The sequence below is a fragment of the Megalobrama amblycephala genome, linkage group LG1, assembly GCF_018812025.1.
Source record: "Megalobrama amblycephala isolate DHTTF-2021 linkage group LG1, ASM1881202v1, whole genome shotgun sequence".
Classification (NCBI taxonomy): Eukaryota; Metazoa; Chordata; class Actinopteri; order Cypriniformes; family Xenocyprididae; genus Megalobrama; species Megalobrama amblycephala.
In genome coordinates this window covers 19,451,606-19,472,226 of record NC_063044.1, presented here as the reverse complement: position 1 = coordinate 19,472,226, position 20,621 = coordinate 19,451,606, and the positions used below count along the sequence as shown (strand labels likewise).

Here is a 20,621-nt window from a genome sequence, read left to right as displayed (position 1 = left end):
GAGTTTTTCTACCAGTATAAACAGCAATGCCATACTAATATGAAAAAAAAAAAAAAGTTTTACTTTGCATGACTCGCCACTGGTGAAAGAAGTCAGAAATCCTATTGATGGTTATCCAGGGCAAATATTGTGTATTACTCATGTTTGATTGTATTTCATGTTTGATTATTCATCTTTGATTGTAAGATCTGTAAAAGAACAAAATTCAAGGAGATGTTTTGTTTTATTAAAACTATGTAGACCATGAGGGGCATGGTTGTAAAATTGTTTGCTTTTACCATCTGTAACTTCAGTGTGATATGTATCTCAGCCATTGATATAATTTTCACACAATCATGTGATACAAATTAAAGTTGTTTTGAAATCTACAACTTGTCCTTCTGTAACATCTTAAACAGAGAGGCCAGATATCTGGCATGAATGGTTGTAGCCAAGTGTAAGCAAAGACTTGCGTATCTGATATTCAAGTCAAGAATATCTTTTTCAGACGTAAAAATATTCTCAAGAAAATAGTTAGATTGTTAACTTAGAATTCATCTTAATAACATTCTTGATTGTGTAATATATGTATTTTTAAATTATTATCATTATGTTTCATGTATATATAAATAAAAATAGGCAGTATGCAGGCAGGCAGATGAAGACAAAGACGAATAAAGTTCCAATACAAGGTTTAATATAATCCAAACAGGCAGAGGCACACTTAACTGAAACAAAACCAAGACACAACAAATGAACTGAACTTATATACACAGATGATTAGCTAAAATGATAAACAGCTGTGATGATTAGTGCAGTGTCCATGGTGACTGATTGTGGTGGGAAAACAGAAGGACACTTCATATAATATTGAGTTACAAATATACAATCAGGAGACAACAACATGAACAGGCAAACAGACAGTGATCATATTAAATACAAGACAAAACCAAAGCAAGCATGGATCTGAAGTTTAAAGTATGCAATCAGTATAATATAATATAATATAATATAATACTTTTGTAACTATTTTCTTGGGAAAAAATATATATATTGCACAATCAGAATGTTAACATTTATCTTAATAACATATCTTAATTTATCTTAATATTCTTAACTATTTTCTTGGGAATATTTTCATGTCTGAACAAGTCAGTCTTGTTCCTCAGAATTATTTATCATTAACTAACCAAATGATCCAAACCTAAGTTGCACATAATTCTGAGTAACCTGACTGACTTGTTCAGACATGAAAATATTCTCGAAAAAAGGTAAGAATGTTATTAAGATAAATTCTAAGTTAACATTCTGATTGTGCAATATATATATATATTTTAAATATTATTATTAATATTATTATTAACATGTTTTATTTATATAGTGCCTTTCAAGAACCCAAGTACACTTTACATAATATTGACAGTTACAAATATACAATCAGGAGACAACATGAACAGGCAAACAGACAGTGATCATATTAAATACAAGACAAAACCAAAGCAAGCATGGCTCTGAAGTTTAAAGTATACAATCAGTTAGAACATAATGTAAGATTTACTAACAGTTTGCATTAGCACAAACCCTATTTTGATGTTAAAAAAACTACTTTTCAGGATTTACTAAAGACATGCAGTGAAAATCTAAGCACCGGAAATGCATGGACAGGGTTGTTTTTGTGGCTAACATTTTTACAAATGCAATGTCTGTGGAAGCTGCAGTAATAATCTTTGCCATTATAATTAGACAACGCAATATATTCATATCAATTCATATTCATATCAGATACATATGTGCTTGCTGTGAGTAAGGCAAACAACTATAAAGTCTACCCTGTTCTTTTCCCAATTCACCGGACACTTACATCTATCCGTGTATTTCGAAAGAAGTGGAAGAATTCAAGTGTAAATCCGACAGATCTATTCTCCTGACCGTGGCATAAACATGGCTCACGCATATAGTTCAACTACTAACGCGATCATTATAAAGGTACTTGCACAACAAAACACATTCACTAACACATATGGCTTAAAATAAATATATAATTGCAATAACACAATAAAAATTAATTCAAGTAACGTATGAAAAACAAGTAATCTTATGGTTTTATTGTACAAAACTGTCAAAATGCATAATGTATTGAATTGTACAACTAATGTTCCCATTCAGTCGGTCACGTTTGACGTACGTCAGACAGACCGACGAATAAGAATTTCGCCAGAGAGGCCAATCTACTTCGAGTGTAACTAAACGAGCCAATGCACATTGGCATGCAATCATGCGCATCAGCTGCTCACCTCGCAGTGCGGGTATATAATGAGCAGTAGGTGCATTGCATCTTCAGCTTTTCGCTTCAGAGCCGAACTACTACAAACAGTGGTGTCTACGAGCGAGTGTTTTTCTAAACAAACAACGAGTCAGCTCTTCTGGTTTGACTGCTCTTCGTTTGGTGCAGGAGGACAGCACAGCAGCGGGGTCGATCTCTCTTTTTTCTTTCCTAGCTCAGTCGTGGGATCAGTTGTGCGAACACAGGGATTTGGTGCTCAGACACCTCAGCCAGTTGGGTCTTCAGGTCAACTGGGAAAAGAGCAAACGCTCCCCTGTGCAGAGGATCTCTTTTCTCGGTATGGAGTTGGATTCGGTCGAGCAGACAGCAATGAAAACTGGGGACATTTCCTATTTTAGGTGAACAAAAATCTCATTTGTTATTTAAAAAACAGGGACAATACATTTTTTTATGTTTTTGATTTTAATTGTTATGGGTTCCTTATAGGCTATTATTACATGAATAATTATGATTTAGTTTTATTATTAGGATTTTTGCTCTGGTTTAAATACAACCAAAAAAACTTTTACACGATTAATAGTAACCACTGTGAAAGCAGTTCTAAACAATACTGTTATAGCCTAACATTCGTGTGACTTTACAAAAACATATTACATTTCAAAAATAAAACATAAATAAGCCTATAAGAAAATAAATATTTAACAAATATGTTTTAACATTATTGAATTTAATATTTTAATTTTCACATGCTGTTTTTAGCTACTGTACAGAAATTAGGCCACAACTGTTTTAACTTTTAACTAATTTTAACTATTATTTTGCATTTTAGACTTAATTTAAGCAAAAAGTATGTGTATTATTTTATTTTATTTTTTATTTATTCATATCTGAGTGTACCTTCATCACGTAATTAAGACGTGTGTGTGGAAATTGCTGCGTTATGACTGCGGAACTTTTTTGGACGTTTAAAATTGTGCAAAACAATCTCGCACCCTGTTGAGGCTCTGTTATAAAACATACAAACAGTTTGAATAGTTAGTATGTTACTAACCTTGAAACTGATAACGATGTTTATTTTGATATTTGACGATAATGGCGCTTTGCTCTGGTCCAGATCCAGATTACGTTCCTCATGAAGTAGCGGCGCGCGCGCGACCAAGTGTAGCTGCACAGCCCCCTCTGTTGGAGAACATGATCACTACACAATTGCTCCAACAGGCTGCTGTATGCTCGTCGAAACAGACTACAGTCTATGGAACAGACTGATGAAAATTTGGGACATTTTCTCAATATGCAACGTGCGGGACAAGGAGTTAAAATGCTGTGCGATACAACGCAAAGCGGGACGGGTGGTCACCCTAGTGTTGAACAGCTTGAACACATTCAAAGACAGGACAGCGGTCCCACTGAAATTCTTTCAGAGGCTCCTGCAGTGGCAGTAACCCCGCCTGGTTTGCTTCATATGAGACCGCTTCAACACTGGCTTCACAGCCGAGTCCCGAGATGAGCGTGGCAACGCGGCACTTTCCGGGTGGCAATCACTCCAGAGTGCCACCAAGTCTTCGGCCCGTGGTCGGACCCCTTGTTTCTTCGGGCTGGAGTGCTCCTAGAGCAGGTGTCTCGGCATGCTGTGGTCTTCACGGATGCCTCTGCCACCAGCTGGGGTGCATGCAGTGTCAGGGGTGTGGACGGCATTGGGACATCAACTGCCTCGAGTTGCTAGCAGTACGCCTTACCCTGTGCAGCCTCAAAGGGCCACTATGGGGCAAGCATGTACTGGTCCGTACGGACAACACTGCGACCGTTGCGTACATCAACCGTCAAGGTGGTCTGCGCTCCCGTCGCATGTCGCAACTCGTCCGCCATCTCCTCCTCTGGAGTCAGAAGCATCTGAGGTCGCTTCGCGCCATTCATGTCCCCGGTGTGTTCAACCATGTGGCCGACGAGCTCTCACGAGCGGCGCTGCCGGGAGAATGGCAACTCCACCCCCAGATGGTCCAGCTGATCTGGAGAGAGTTCAGAGAGGCTCAGGTAGACCTGTTTGCCTCACCAGAAACCTCCCACTGCCAGTTGTTTTACTCCCTGTCCGAGGGAACACTCGGGACAGACGCACTGGCACACAGCTGGCCCGGGGGCCTTCGCAAATATGCGTTTCCCCCAGTGAGCCTACTTGTGCAGACATTGTGCAAAGTCAGGGAGGACGAGGAGCAGGTCCTGCTAGTTGCGCCCTATTGGCCCAACCGGACCTGGTTCCCAGAACTCTCACTCCTCATGACAGCCCTCCCTGGCCCATTCCTCTGAGGAAGGACCTTCTTTCTCAGAGACGGGGCACACATTGGCACCCACGTCCAGACCTCTGGAAACTCCATGTCTGGTCCCTGGACGGGACGTGGAGGTTCTAGGTGACTTACTCCCCGAGGTACTTAACACCATCACTTCGGCATGTGCACCGTATACGAGATGTGCTTACGCTTTGAAGTGGAACCTGTTCGTCGAGTTGTACTCTTCTCGCCGAGAAGACCCTCGAAGATGCTCGATCGGAGTCGTGCTTTCCTTCTTGCGGCAAGGGTTGGAGCGTAGGCTGTCCCCCGCCACCCTCAAAGTCCATGCTGCTGCTATTTCTGCATACCATGACCACATAGATGGCAAATCCATTGGTAAGCACAACCTGGTCGTCAGGTTCCTTAGGGGGGCGAGACGGTTAAATCCTCCTCGACCCCCCTCCATACCCTCTTGGGACCTTGCTCTGGTGCTTCGAGCACTTCAGCTTGCTCCCTTTGAGCCTTTGCAGTCAGCAGACTTAAAGATTCTGTCTATGAAGACTTTGCTGCTGGTTGCATTGACCTCCATCAAGAGGGTAGGGGACCTGCAGGCATTTTCGGAAGACGAATCGTGCCTTGAGTTCAGGCCGGGTGACAGCCACGTGGTACTGAGACCCCGGCCTGACTGTGTGCCCAAGGTTCCTACCACTCCCTTCAGGGACCAGGTAGTGAGCCTGCAAGTGCTGCCCCCTGGAGGAGGCAGACCCAGCCCTGGCTTTGCTCTGTCCAGTCCGGGCTTTGTGACTGTACATAGACAGAACCCAAAGCTTCAGGACCTCAGACCAGCTCTTTGTCTGTTACGGAGGCCAGCAGAAGGGAAAGGCTGTCTCCAAGCAGAGGATGGCCCACTGGATAGTGGATGCCATCGCCCTGGCTTACCAAGCTCAGGGCATGCCCTGCCCACTCAGGTTGCATGCGCACTCCACGAGAGGTGTCGCATCCTCCTGGGCGCTGGCTCGTGGCGCCTCACTGACAGACATTTGTAGAGCTGCGGGCTGGGCGACACCTAACACGTTCGCTAGATTTTATAGCCTTCGTGTTGAGCCGGTCTCCTCCCGTGTTCTCGCCTCAGGTAAGAGGCACGGAGAGGCCCCTGGTTTAGTGTCGGCTTGCTGCGCTTACATGAGCTCTTTACTCCAGAGAGTCCCTACAAGGCAGACCCTGTCAAGTCCTCCAATCTCCCTTCGGCAGCCAACATGGCGGAGCGTCTGGCGCCAGGCCTATACTCCGTTGCATCCTTGAGAACCGGGTTTAGGCTGGGTACCATATGTGTGACCCTACAGGGATCCCATATGTCTAGTTCCACGGTTGCTCCTAAACGAAGCCCGTGTCTTTCCCTCTGGGAGAACCCACCTCTCATCGAGTTGGAGTCACCCCAGTTCTTCCATATGCAGTTAAGCCCCACGAGGTTAGTCCATATGTATTCTCCACAACTCCTTCGGGGGAAGGATGTGGCTTCTGCAGTGTTCCTTCCCAGCAGAAGAGTAAACTTTCCCAGTGTTATCCAATAGTCTCACTGAGTGGGTTTTGGGGAACAGCAGTGATCGACACTCTGTGTCAGCCCTGTCCCACCGTCCTCAGGCAAGAAGGTTTAGCTGGCTTACAACAGAGCACTGGAAGGGGCAGCTCCTGTGGCGCTTTGGTAGGGATTCCTATTTGTCGGTCTGTCCGATGTACATGAATGGGAACGTCTCGGTTACAAAGGTAACCCTCGTTCCCTGAAGGAGGGAACGGAGACGTACGTCCCGTCGCCACAGTCGTTGTACCCCGCTGATGCTGCCGCCTGCTCGGTTCGGCTCCTCAGCGAAAACCTGAAGATGCAATGCCCCTGCTGCTCATATACCCACGCTGCGAGGCGAGCAGCTGATGCATATGATTGCATGCCAATGTGCATTGGCTCGTTTAGTTACACTCGAATTAGATTGGCCTCTCTGGCGAGATTCCTATTCGTCGGTCTGTCTGACGTACGTCTCCGTTCCCTCCTTCAGGGAATGAGGGTTACCTTTGTAAACGAGACGTTCTTTATGTATTATAACATGTGCCTGCAGAGGGCGCCAGTGGCCTGACGATTGTTTTTTTTTACACTTTAAACGTGATCTAATCCTTGTTTAAAGGATTAGACCACTTTCAAATAAACTTTTCCTGATAATTTACTCACCCCCATGTCTTTCTTTCTTCAATCGAAAAGAAATTAAGGTTTTTGATGAAAACATTCTAGGATTATTCTCCTTATAGTGGACTTCAATGGCCTCCAAACGGTTGAAGGTCAAAATTACGGTTTCAGTGCAGCTTCAAAGGGCTTTAAACGATACCAGACGAGGAATAAGGGTCTTATCTAGAGAAAGGATTTCGAACAAAAATACAACTGTATATGCTTTATAAACACAAATGATTGCCTTGCACGTGCTTCCGCTTTCCGTATTCTTCAAAACGCTTACACTGTATGTCCTACGCCTTCCCTATTCTACTTACGGAACAAACACGGCGATCCCTATAATGCCCCCGGGGTGCTTTTAACATGTATTGATAAAGGAACGGATAGCTTTTCTGACCTGCAGTATTCTGATATATACAACTACCTTATCTACTTTCCCTCGTCCTACTGCAGAGACTCTTTAAAAGCCTACAAAAGTCTGGAGGGGTACAAATGGACACAATCTAATTTTGTGATGAATATTCAACTTTAGAGTCTGCCGGCTAAATCCTGCTTCATCGTCATTGGAAGTGTTAGGTAACGTAATCAGCCCTAGCTGTCCTTGTTTGTAGGTAGCCAGCATAGCTGTATCACCGTGAGTACAGTAGATATCCTAAATGTTATGAAATCTTAACCCGTTTAATCCCAAAGACATGAAAATATCCAAATGAGGTGTCATTAGTTGCCCCTTGAAATAAATCAATAATTCTTATATAGCCTGAAAATTCTTATATAGCCTATCAGCCCAGTTATTTAAAACATTTTAAACTCTTTCATATCATTTTAGGGTTACTATTAAACGTAAAAACCCTTATACAACACTTATAGGAATACTGAGATAAAAGACAATGAAAATAAAATACAAATACAACCATCTGTTGTTTTGTTGTGCTGGTTAGCATGTTTTATTGCAGTCCCGTCTATCGGGATCCTTAGGAATATGATAAAATGATTTCGCCTTTGCTTTCCCCCGCCTGTTCTGTCATCCTGGCGCACAGCAGCTGTCCACCGTTTTTGTCAAAAGAAGACAAAGGGAGAGGTCCGTGATGCCTGTTGACCATCGACACAGAGCAACAAAGCTGTCGAGTGGCCAGTAAACGTCAGCCAGGCCAGAGCCGACTGTGAGATTTACATACGGAGGTCAAACGTCAAAAGCTTTTCTGAGGCTTATAGTTGGTTTGATGATCCGATCTTTTCCAGACTCTGCAACATGGAGCATTGTAATCAGTTTAAAAGTCCAATCCGAATGAAAATGCTCCATATAGCACCTCAATCTGAATAAAAATGCCCAAACCGAATGAAATTGTAATCGCTTTGAGAAAGGTGGGATAAAGCTTTCTATAAACCAAACAAAATAAAAATTCTGCCATGTAAACACGTTAAACCGATTACTTTGCGTCTACGTCATCACGCCAAGAGGTCAGAATGCAAAATGGCAGTGGCAAAATCAAACTGTGCCCATCTTTTCCTCATACCTTCCATCAGTAATATGCTACAAATTCACGCTGTTGCTTGTTCACTTTACATAAAAATAGCGTGCATAAGAAATAATGGAACTCCATGTTGACAGGAATAAAAGACGGCAAACAGGACATAGGCTAATGTGTGCATGTCCCAAATTCATTCCGACTGAAAGCGCCAGCACATGTAAATACCAAATCGGATTAGATAACGTCTTGTGTAAACAGTCCACTGAATCTTTCAATCAGAATGACAAAAAAAAGTGTACATGTAAAAGTGACTACTTTGCACGCATCACCGGATCCAAAAATGCAAAAATTGTACTCGTTGCAAGCACAAATTCTGACCTACATTAATACAAAATCAAAATTTTGTATTCACAAGTATGTCTCTATTTGTACAAAATGCTGCACATTCATGTAAGTCTGGATTTTGCACACAAAAGTTGTATTAGTTTAAATAATGCACATTTGGTAGTTGTGCACACATTAATAATTAGCACCAGGCTAATTCATTGGTAGTTGTTTGTGTGTGGGTTGTGAAATGCTTGAAAACCACAAAAAGAAAGTCTCAAAATGCAAATGAATCAAATGAGATCAAGTCAAAAAAAAAACAAAAAAAAAACACGTCAATGAATGCACGCATGTCACCTGATCCACAAATGCACAACTTCTTTGTTGAATGCACAAATTATGATACACTAATAGAAAACATTTATATTTACAAAAATGTCTCCATTTGTACAAACTGCTGCACATTCATTTAATTCTGAATTTTGCACATGCAAGTTAAAAGGCATTTGTTTGTGGATAGTAAAACGTATCTGCAACATTCTGTTCCTCAGAATTATGTGCAACTTGCAGGTGCATTTTGATCATTAGGTTGGGTAACAATAAAGTTACACATATTTCAAAGGAACATGACTGACTGACACTCCTGAAAATATTCTTGTGAAAAAAAGTTACGCAAGTAAGTTTCATCACATCTGATCCATTGTCACGGATGCTGGCAGGAAACATACGAAGACCAATATTCAAACAATATGAAGAGTTTGGTTCCAAAACGCAATAACTCCATTTTGGTTATTTTGAGTAAAAAGGTATTTTCTTTACCAAAAAATTGGCAAGATGAAAACCCCTATTTTCTGTTTCAAACTTTCACATAGCATCTTTTGGATATAAAAACATTAAAAAATTCAAATCTACATTTTGATTTAAAAAAGTTTATTATAAAAACATATTATTTTTTTTCCCAAAATGCAATAAATCCATGACACTTTTTTTTTTTCAAAATGCAATTAATCCATCAATATAAAAGTTATTTTTCAAACTGAAAATACACAACAAAGTAAGTTGATTCACATATATGACAGAGTCTAAACTTTGCCAATATTTATCTTATATTCAGCCAATTTACTAAAAATACATTCAGCCGTCGCTCCAATGGTCATCTTGTTAATGTTATGAATTATTTGTCATTACGGATTAAAGAGTATCTGGCGCCACCGCACGGTTAAATAAACACATTTGCCGAGTACATTGGTATTAAAAACGGCTTTTAAAAAAGCCTTTAATGTTTACAGTGTGTGGAATGGTGCGCTGTGATTGGTTGAGAGCGGATATATCACGTTCTGCAGAGAAAGGACACTGGCGTTTGTCGCGTTCTGGGAAGAAAGGAAGAAAACATGACAGAATAACACGACGGATATCGCATTTTGCGCAAAATTAATAAATGACTTTTCAATATCGACCAGATACAATACTGATTTTGGTGGAAACTCAATTTTTTGAAAATGGCGTTTATCGCGTTTTGGAACCAAACTCTTCATATAGTCTTTAATCCAAGCATATACAACAGGAGAACTGACATAACGCACCTTAACATAGACGAGAATGGACGAAGACTGAGGGAGAACACAGAGACTAAATGCATGAAGCAAACAAGGGAGCAAATCAGGTTATTAACCCTCTGGGGTCTGAGGATTTTTGGGGCCCTGGATAAGTTTTGATATGCCCTGATATTTGTGCTTTTTTCAGTTGTTAATAAACATATTAATGGAAAAGGTATCATTACACTGTATTCAGCACAAACTTGGCTACCATAATATTAGGGCTGCCCCCTAATAGTCGACTAACCGTTAGTCAACTTGAAGAGGCTTGGTCGACCAAGATTTTATTAATCGGTTAGTCGCAGGAAAAAAAAATCTCCACAGGAAGTGGCGAGGTCACGCAGTCCTAGAGGCACAGATCATTAACTGCAGGAAATCCAAACATTCACCTATCATTTATCGACCTCAAATATGGCTTATCACTTGAAACATGTAAGTCGCAACTTTAGTCCATTCTCTTTAATGTTTGCCTATAGATAAATGTGCGCTATTATTTGGCGCATATCCAAGTGTTTGTGTGGAGAGCGTGTTTACTGCATGACATGGAGGCGCCGGTGTGATCACTGCACTTAACTTAAAATACTCCGTCATTTTTGGTCATAGATAAGAGTAATGCAAAATGTAAAGGGTCTACTTTTATTTCTGTAGACTCACAATAACAGCAAAACGTTGTGCTTTTGTAAAACAATGAAAGCAATCAGGATGCGTTTTCTGATCTCGGTCTCGGTGAGCTTGAGCTCGTAACAAGCATGAACCGAAACTCATCGTATAGGCTGCTTTCCTCACAGACACAAAAAAATATATCTATAGCTTGGAATGTCTACTTTTAAACGAGCCAATTCAAATGGAAAATAAATATTCTCAGATTATGTAATCCATATGAAACTTGCATATATGCGCGTCCACTACTGCGGAGATGAGAGATGAGTCAGCATTGTTGACTTAATCTCTGCAGCCGAAAACACAGAAAACATTATCAATAAATTATTAAAATGTTTAGACAGTCTCCTTGCTGTTTTTTCACGACACATTCATAATCGTTACGTTTGCCGGTGCACTGTGGCAAGCTTTATGCGTGTGTTTGAGCACTGATTAGGCTATGTATACATAAGATTAAAGGCTCATTATTATGATTTATGGCTTATTAATATAAATGCGCGATTAGTCGACTAATGGCTTAAATGAACGACTACTGGTCGACTAGAAAAATCTTTAGTCGAGGGCAGCCCTACATAATATGTGAGCAACATGTTTGAAAAAACCCCCCCAAAAAACTTAAGTCACTGAAATAAGGCCACAAAACTAATAATATATATGTGTTCACAAGACCTCTGGATATTGGAGGTTGTAGACAAGAGTATTTGCTTCAAAATTATGTAAATATGATCCTGCCTTCTCATTCATATAAAATAATATAGAGATTTCAATTTGTAAGACACTTTTTGTCAAGAAACACAGTATGCGTGGAGGCATGAATCTTCATGAATAATGCTGTGATTCACATCTGAGAAGACAAAGACCCACATAATGACCTGCATAATGATCCTCATAATGAGCCCTTTCAGTCAGGTAGTTTATGTGAAAAAACCCTCTGATAACAGGATCATATCAGATGTATTAACGTAAATATAATGTCCACTCTTGACAAAAAAACATGATTTTTGTGATATCATGCATGCACGTATTATTGCACATGTGAGGAAAATTTTGTATAGGCCTATTATAGTTTAAATTACAGTACCAGTCAAAAGATTGGACACATTACTAGTATAATGTTTTTAAAAGAAGTCTCAAGTCTCTAACCAAATAATGGGTTTCTATTTTAATGTACTTTAAAATATAATGAATTTCTGTGATGCAAATCATCTGAACTTTCATGTTACCTATGGCATTTCACATAGGCTATTATATTATATTTTATTATATTTGCAAACTATACATCATTAAAAATATCTGAGACTCAAGCTTCACATTTTGACCTCTGTTTTACTCTTATATTGACAGTAATTTGTTAATATACGTCAGGAGTTATGAATATGAAAAACAGAGTCGTTACCTTTGACAAAACAACATCCATCAGGCTTTTAGCTTAAAAGAATGCACATTTGGAGAAGTATTGATGGATTCTCATATGTTTGTCAATTTTCTATACAGAGGAGTAATATTTATTCAGTATTTATTGTTATAACTCTGAGCGCTGTTAACTGTTTTCAATTCATACTTGCAGCCAGAGGGCACTTTGTGCACATTTAGTCCACAAATGACTCAGTGAAGAACAGGCATACCATGTGACATTCCAGGAACTAACAGAGGCTTCCAGAGATCGCTATAATCATGGGTATAACATGCAGATAGACACTTTTGAAGATAATAAATACACGATTGAGACAATGTATACATGGATTGCCTCAGAATTTGCATCTGAACAGCGCTCGCTCCGTGGGCGTGGCCGAATTAGTGGATAATGAGCTGAATCACAGACGTCTGACATGTCTCTTTTTTCATACAGATTACATAAACAGAATATTTGTTACATGATTTAAAACCTGACATTTCAATTTTTCTTTAGACACGAGTCTCATTTTTTTGTGATTAACATTCATTAAGTTACAGTTCATTTTCTGAGAATTATCAGATATCAAATATCAGAAGTTTTGACATGCCCTGACATTTGTGCTTTTTTCAGTTGTTCATAAACATATTAATGGAAAAAGTGTCATTACACTGTATTCAGCACAAACTAGGCTACAATAATATGTGAGGAACATGTATGTACATGTTTGTGTTTTTGAAGGAATAACATTTATGTGTGGTTATTGAAAAAACAAAAAACTTAAGTCACTGAAATAAGGCCAAAAAAAGTATATTAAATCTGTGTTTACAATACTTTAGGGTATTGGAAGTTGTAAACTATAGTTTTTGCTTCAAAATTATGTAAAAATTATGCTGCCTACTCCTTCATATAAAACAATATATTGATTTAGTTTTTGTAAGACACTTTTTGCCAAGAAACACAGTATGCGTGGAGGCGTGAATCACCACTGAATAATGGGCCATTCTCACCTGAGAAGACAAAAGAATTGGATAGTAATGAGCTGAAATGACTTGCATATTAATGAGGCATTTCAGTCAGGTAGGCTGTGAAAAAAACCTTCTGTGATGTCTCAAGCTCATCATGATATATGAAACATACAGAAAAATAAAATAATAAAAGCATGCACATTTGGAGAAATATTGGATTCTCATATGCTTATGTCAATTTTCTATACAGAGGAGTTATTTAATATTCATTGTTATCACTATGAGCGCTGGTGTTTTCAATTCATCCTTGAAGTCGGAGGGCGCTCTCTGTGCATTTTTAGTCCACAAATTCATCTAAAAGAAGAAGAGGCTATTCCATGAATGGAGTTTCCAATTCATACTGCAGCCGGAGGGCGCTAAAGAAACAAAAACTCATCTAAAATTCATCTATAGAAGAAAAGAAAACAGGAACTAACTGCACGTCTTCTAGAGCTCCCTAACCATCACTTTTACATCCAGATAAACACTTTAAGACAATAAATACACGATTGAGACGATGAATGCATGTATTGCCTCTGAATTTGCGTCTGAATAGCGCTGGCTCCGTGGGCGTGGTCGCATTAGCGGATAATGAGCTGAATCACGGACTTCTGACATGGCTCTCTTTTCATACAGATTACATAAACACAGAAGGTTTGTTTTCGATTTGACTTACATGATTTAAAACCTGACATCTTAACGTTTTTTTAGACATAAGTTTAATTTTTCTGTGATTAGTATTCACTAAGTTACAGTTCATTTTCTGAGAACTATCAGATTGGACTTCGTTCAGAGGGAGAGGAGAAATCACGCATCATGTTAGTTTTCTTTATTTTACAAAAATCACAACATTGTGTTTTTACTCTGAGTGTATACAAATAAAAGAAGATATTCTATAGTTTCAATTGATATATTACTTATGTCTCTATGACAAAAAATGACGGAGTATTTTAAGTCTGTTTTGCTGCAATGTGAAAAAAAACCTGCAAAACGCGCCGGCGCGTTTTCAGACCTCAGAGTGTTAATATGCGTCAGGAGCTATGAATATGAAAAACTGAGTCGTTACCTTTTCATTGAAATATGAGCGTCAGCCTCAGCCATTGAGAAAAACTCCTGTGAGATTATCATGAAAAAACTCGACAAAATAACATCCCTCAGGGCTTTTAGCTTAACAGTATGCGCATTTTGAGAAATATTGATGGATTCTCATACGTTTGTCAATTTTCTATACAGAGGAGTAATATTTATAAAATTTTTACCCAAAAAGCGCCGTTGTCATCATATTAACGCTGTATACACTGATCTACTGTGTTTTCAACTCATACCTGCAGCCGGAGGGTGCTCTGTGCACACTTAGTCCACAAATGACACATGATGAAAGAGAGGCATCATGTGACCTTCCAGGAACTAACAGTCTTCCAGACATCACTATAATCCTATGCTATAATCATGAATATTACGTGCAAATCAACACTTTTGAAAGTAATAAATACACGATTGTGACGATATGTGGTTTATCTGTGTTCTTCACGCCATGTCAGGTATTCATAATAGTAGATTATATTTATAATGCAATGCTAATCGAGAGTGCTTTTCTCATTGTGCAAAATAGCCTAAAATGATATATTTTCTGTCTGATTTTTGATCCGAAGCCACATCACATCACAGAAGGTTATTTAAAACACTCGACTTGTATGTTTGTAGCAAAATTGTGGTTTTAATCTTATACATTTTCGTGTTTTGTTGGTGTACTAAGCTAACATGCTAACGAGCCCAGAGATGCACCTGTTCTGAGCTAATGCAAATAAATCATTTTGAATTGTACAGCTCGCTGATTTTTTTTCTTCTTTTTTTCAAGAAGGGCATTAGATATAGTTTCAAAGAAGGTGAAGTGAGAAGTTTGGTGAAAGAAATGAGGGATTAAATCTTGAATAGGACATCGTCAGTATAATTATAATAGAGATAAAAGAAAAGAATAATTAGAGCCATAAGCAGGCCGGAGAGGTGTGAATGTGTTCAGGGGAGACTGAAACTGAATGGGGCAGTTAGCACCACAAAACAATATAGACAATACACTTGAATAGATGACAATAAACATCAGTTAACATTTTAGAGTTTTTTCTAAATAAAATCACATGACATGGTCTTGAAAAACATTTAATAAAACTCAGAGTTTTAAACTTATCTTCAGAATGTAACATGGCCAGACATGTGGCTTCAGCTGCAGTGCATTTCTAGATTGCTAAAAGACCAACTTCACTTTTATTTCCATAAAATAAAAAAATTAAACATTGTTTTGAGGGACATACTCAGTGTTCATGAAAAAAAACTCTATGTATTGCTCAAAGCAACAGTCAGGACTGCTGATCTGCACTTCAACTTCACTACACTAAATACATTCTCTCTGCGCTGTTCAGTGAGTCACTCATTTTTGGCACACAGATTTCAAGAGTTGATCAGCTAAATAAAACAGGCGGTGTGCCAAATAGGCTAGGGGTTGTTTTGACAGCAGATGCAATGTAAATGAATTAATATTTAATATGATAAACTAATTCCACCGCACACAAATATGGGCAGAAGAAAGCTATGCCCTGTAGGGTTTGTGTTGAGCCATTCATTAATCTGGTTGTTTGATGAGAAATAGACCCAGATGAAATGGCCGATACGTTCTCTCCGCGCTGTCCAGCAGAGATTTTTAGAGTTGGTCAGCTAAATAAAACAGCAGTGTGCCAAATACAGGCTAGGAGTAGTTTAAATCAATATTTAATACGATAAATTAGCATTTCACGGCTCGCGAATGAATGTGTACACAGAAGAAAGCTCTGTCTAGGCTCTGCTCTGGCACGGGCTGTTTGATGAGAACTAGATTAAATGTAGTTGCAATAAACTCTGTAATAATCTGTACAAATGTATCGGATATATATAGGCTACTGTTGTGTGGAGCTGATTCTGGAGCTAAGAACTGATGGCGCGGCTTGATCTTTGGTTGACCAATCAGCAGAAAGGGGCGTTTTATTCCCGCCCATGTAGAGATCGAATATTCAAGCTGGTTATCCATTTTGGTTTTATTGTTTTTCCATTTGGCGGATTAGAACAAAGTGTGATTAAAACAAAAATAAAAATATGAATATGTGATAGGGTCGAATATGTGATAAATGAATGCTTTCTTCGTTTTTCCGTTTATAGGACAAAAACAAGAAAACAAATTATCCGAAGGTACACGGACCGTCAATCCAGAGGTCCCCTCATTTAACACTTTATTCCCATTAGTACTCATGCTCTTCATGACCCTTCAGTTTCAGTTTCAGTTTATTGATTTATAAAGCACTACTAAAACAACAGAGCGTTGACCAAAGTGCTGTACAATGAAGAAATTCTACATAAAATAAGACATAGCACCAAACAAAGCTCTAAAACAGTACACACAAAAGCCTTATCTCTAGTCACACAATAAATAAATAAATAAATAAAACTCCTGCCAACTGATGTGTGTAGATAAACTCCAACCAGTTGGAAGTCAGTGAGATGAACCAGCTGGACATTATTATTATTATAATAATGTTACACTCTTTCAACTTAAACACTAAATTCACAGCTACTCAAAACATCTCACCTGCACTTTAAGGATTCTGCGTCAGACGTTTTTCTGACGTCACAACGCACAAGCATCTTGAACTTTCTGCTTGAATCGATTTTCTTGGACTGAAAGGTAGGTTGAACTTGGAAATTTGTTTTACTTTATATATTGGATAATGCAACGTTTGAATGTGTGTTTTACAGTTCATTAACGTTGTTTGTGAACACGAATACTAACAGAATCGTAATTAATTGAATTTAAAATGAATTCCTCCTTTACAGTGTATGCAGCGTGAGATATTTGAAATGCTGTGGGCGGAAAGCGTGTGTGGTGCGGGAGAAAACGCCCGAGGCACAGTGAGGATTCCTGCATTATAATATGGACTATAGAGGGTACGCACTTGATGTCACTGATGACCGTTACGACTGCGGTCACGCCCACTGAGTGGCAAGGAGAATAATCCTGGAATGTTTTCATCAAAAACCTTAATTTATTTTCGACTGACGAAAGAAAGGCATGAACATCTTGGATGACATGGAGGTGAGTAAATTATCAGGAAATTTTAATTCAGAAGTGAACTAATCCTTTAATTACTAAATAAGTAACTTACTAATTACCAGAGGTGGAAGTAAAGAATTACAGCTACTCACATTACTGTACTTAAGTAGTTTTTTCATTTTTTGTACTTTTATGAGTATATTTTTAAGTCTATAATTTTACTTGTACTTAAGTACAAATTAAGCTGAGTAATGTACTTAGCTACTTTTAAAATCACAATTCCGAGTAGCCTATGTAGCATTCCCGGCTGAACAGATGCTTATAAAGATGTTTATAAAGAATTTCCAAAAACACCATAAGAGCTGAATAAAGACAAACAAACAAAACAAACAATCATTAGACATCTGCCTGCAAATTGTATACAAATATCCATAAATCTATAAACGAATACACATTTGCAATTAATTGACTTACATCAGGGCTAAAAACGGAAAAAAAAATTCAATCGTTCCACTCTGAGCAGAATCGGTATGTGTCTGCAAATATAGCAGACAATATAATCCTGACATGGAGGCGCAGGCGCGATCACTGGCGCGTGAACTGGAGCGCACCTTATAGGCTAAATTAACCGACACTCAGCGTTTAGGCTGCTTTCCTCACAGACATGAGAAATATACAGAAAGCGTGAAATGTCTACTTTTAAACTAAATAATTCAAAGCGAAAAGAAATATGTAGGCCTAATCCAAATGAAATGTGCATCTCTGCGGAGATGATGAGAGTCAGCAATGTCAACATCTTTGCAGCCGACACTGATTCAGAAAACATTAGTTTATTAATAAACAATTAAAATGTCTCCTTGCTGTTTTTTGTCACTTAATTTTTGCCTACATAATTATTACTTTTGCCGGTTCTTAATGGAAGGTTTATGCGTGCACTGTGCTATATAGATATTGTGTAAATGCTCATTATTATGGTTTATTCTCTCCAGTATTTAAGAAATTAAATGAATTTAAATGTGATTAGTCAACTATTGGCTTAAATGAACTACTACTAGTCGACTAGAAATGTATTTCACATATTTTAAATCCAGTATGTCACAAGGGTTTGAGCTTGCACTCCGCACCCATGTTCTGACACAAACACAGAGAGAGCATTGTACATTATTATCAGTTTAAAATTATATTACTAACCTGCACTATTTCTTTAGAACAAAACTGTGCAGCAGGTCTATCATCTCTAGTCACACACTTCAGCTATCCTATGTGTCCCACCCCAACACACACCAGAGAAAAAACTTTGCAGGTCATATGGCTGAGAGAGAGCATACTCACATTCAGTAAGCTTATAATGCCGCATTTTATTGTCAGTAAACGTTGTTAAAAAAATGGCATAAGTGGAAAAATTAAGTCATTTTTTTCATAAAACGGCAATTTAAATATGTTATTTTTATAGTTTATATAAAAATGACCAAATAAAAGGGTTGAATAAGCTGATCTAGCATGTTAAATGGTGGCATCTTAGTAAATGAATGGTACACCCCCTTAAAGGTGCCCTAGAATTAAATATTGAATTTATATTGGCATAGTTAAATAACAAGAGTTCAGTACATGGAAAAGACATACACTGAGTTTCAAACTCCATTGTTTCCTCCTTCTTATATAAATCTCATTTGTTTAAAAGACCTCTGAACAGGCGAATCTCAACGTAACACAGACTGTAATGTAACAGTCGGGATCATTAATATGTACGCCCCCAATATTTGCATATGCCAGCTCATGTTCAAGGCATTACACAAGGGCAGAACGTCTGGATCTGTGCACAGCTGAATCATCAGACTAGGTAAGCAAGCAAGAACAATAGCAAAAAATGGCAGATGGAGCAATAATAACTGACATGATCCATGATATCATGATATTTTTAGTGATATTTGTAAACTGTCTTTCTAAATGTTTCGTTAGCATGTTGCTAATGTACTGTTCAATGTGGTTAAAGTTACCATCGTTTATTACTTTATTCACGGAGACAAGAGAGCCGTATTTTCATTTTTAAACACTTGCAGTCTGTATAATTCATAAACAACTTCATTCTTTATAAATCTCTCCAACAGTGTGTAATGTTAGCTTTAGCCACGGAGCACTATCAAACTCATTCAGAATCAAATGTAATACATCCAAATAAATACTATACTCACATTATCCGATGTATGCATGCAACATGCATGACGAACATCTTGTAAAGATCCATTTTGAGGGTTATATTAGCTGTGTGAACTGTGTTTATGCACTGTTTAAGGCAAGCGCGAGCTCCGGGGCGGGGGAGCACGAGAATTAAAGGGGCCGCATCCTATATATCAGTGCATAGTTAATGATGCCCCAAAATAGGTAGTTAAAAAAATGAATTAAAAAAAATCTATGGGGTATTTTGAGCTGAAACTTCACAGACACATTCAGGGGACACCTTAGACTTGTATTACATCTTTTAAAAAGAAGTTCTAGGGCACCTTTAAGCTCACAGAAATGGTTTGACCCAAGTTGTCAGCAGCCAATGACACTGACTTGTTCAAACAGATTTTTCACACGTATTTCACATACACGTAGCAGCACGTGAGTGTTGTTTGTATTTTGCTCGTGATGCGGTCAGAACTGTTTGTGCTTTTTTCTCGATTATTTTATACAATCATAAAATAATATGGTTTGCTGCGTTAATGGTCGAGACAGATGTGCACGCATGCGGAAGATAAACAGAACACACGTTGGATCGTCTTGGCATTGACTAAAAGTTTTGTTCGTGAGATTTACTATGATTATGGCTGGAGAATATCCCTCTCAAGACACCACAAACTCCAACAGCACTGCTTGGATATTATAACTAAAACTGCTGCATTTTGGACACGGGCTCATTTGTTTGTGATATGATCATATGCAGTTTTACATAAACGCTGCCCAGGTTGCATAATTTCTTGAAGAACGATGATGGAGAGCAGATCATTCAGAAGAAATGTGGTGCAAACAATGGATAATATATCGATATTTAATGGATTTAATGCTTTTGTGGACAAAAAGTACTGTTTTTTTTGTTTTTTTTTCAATGGACACTCATGGACATTTTACCCAAGTGCAACGGATTGGATTTATTTTGCGATCACTATTTCATAAAGGTATGAAGTCCCGTTTGATTTTGTCATGTTGTCATGTGCAAACCTGACACAAATTACAATTACTGGTGCTGGAGCATATCGTAAAAAAGACGCCGCAGATTGACTAAACCTTTATAAACCTTTATAACTTTCTAATGATATAACATCTTTATTAACTAATAAAGATAAGTTATATCATTAGAATATTAATATTTCAGATAG

At 38.4% G+C, this 20,621-nt stretch overlaps 1 protein-coding gene across 1 annotated transcript in view; it reads left to right on the top strand.

Annotated features, from left to right (window-relative positions):
• LOC125244357 (gastrula zinc finger protein XlCGF57.1-like) overlaps positions 1–20,621 on the top strand; it is a 213,091-nt gene that overhangs the window by 108,820 nt on the left and 83,650 nt on the right. The window contains exon 2 of the mRNA XM_048154449.1: positions 4,089–4,110. Coding sequence (XP_048010406.1) covers positions 4,089–4,110 — 22 coding nt within the window. The remainder of the gene's footprint in view (positions 1–4,088; positions 4,111–20,621) is intronic.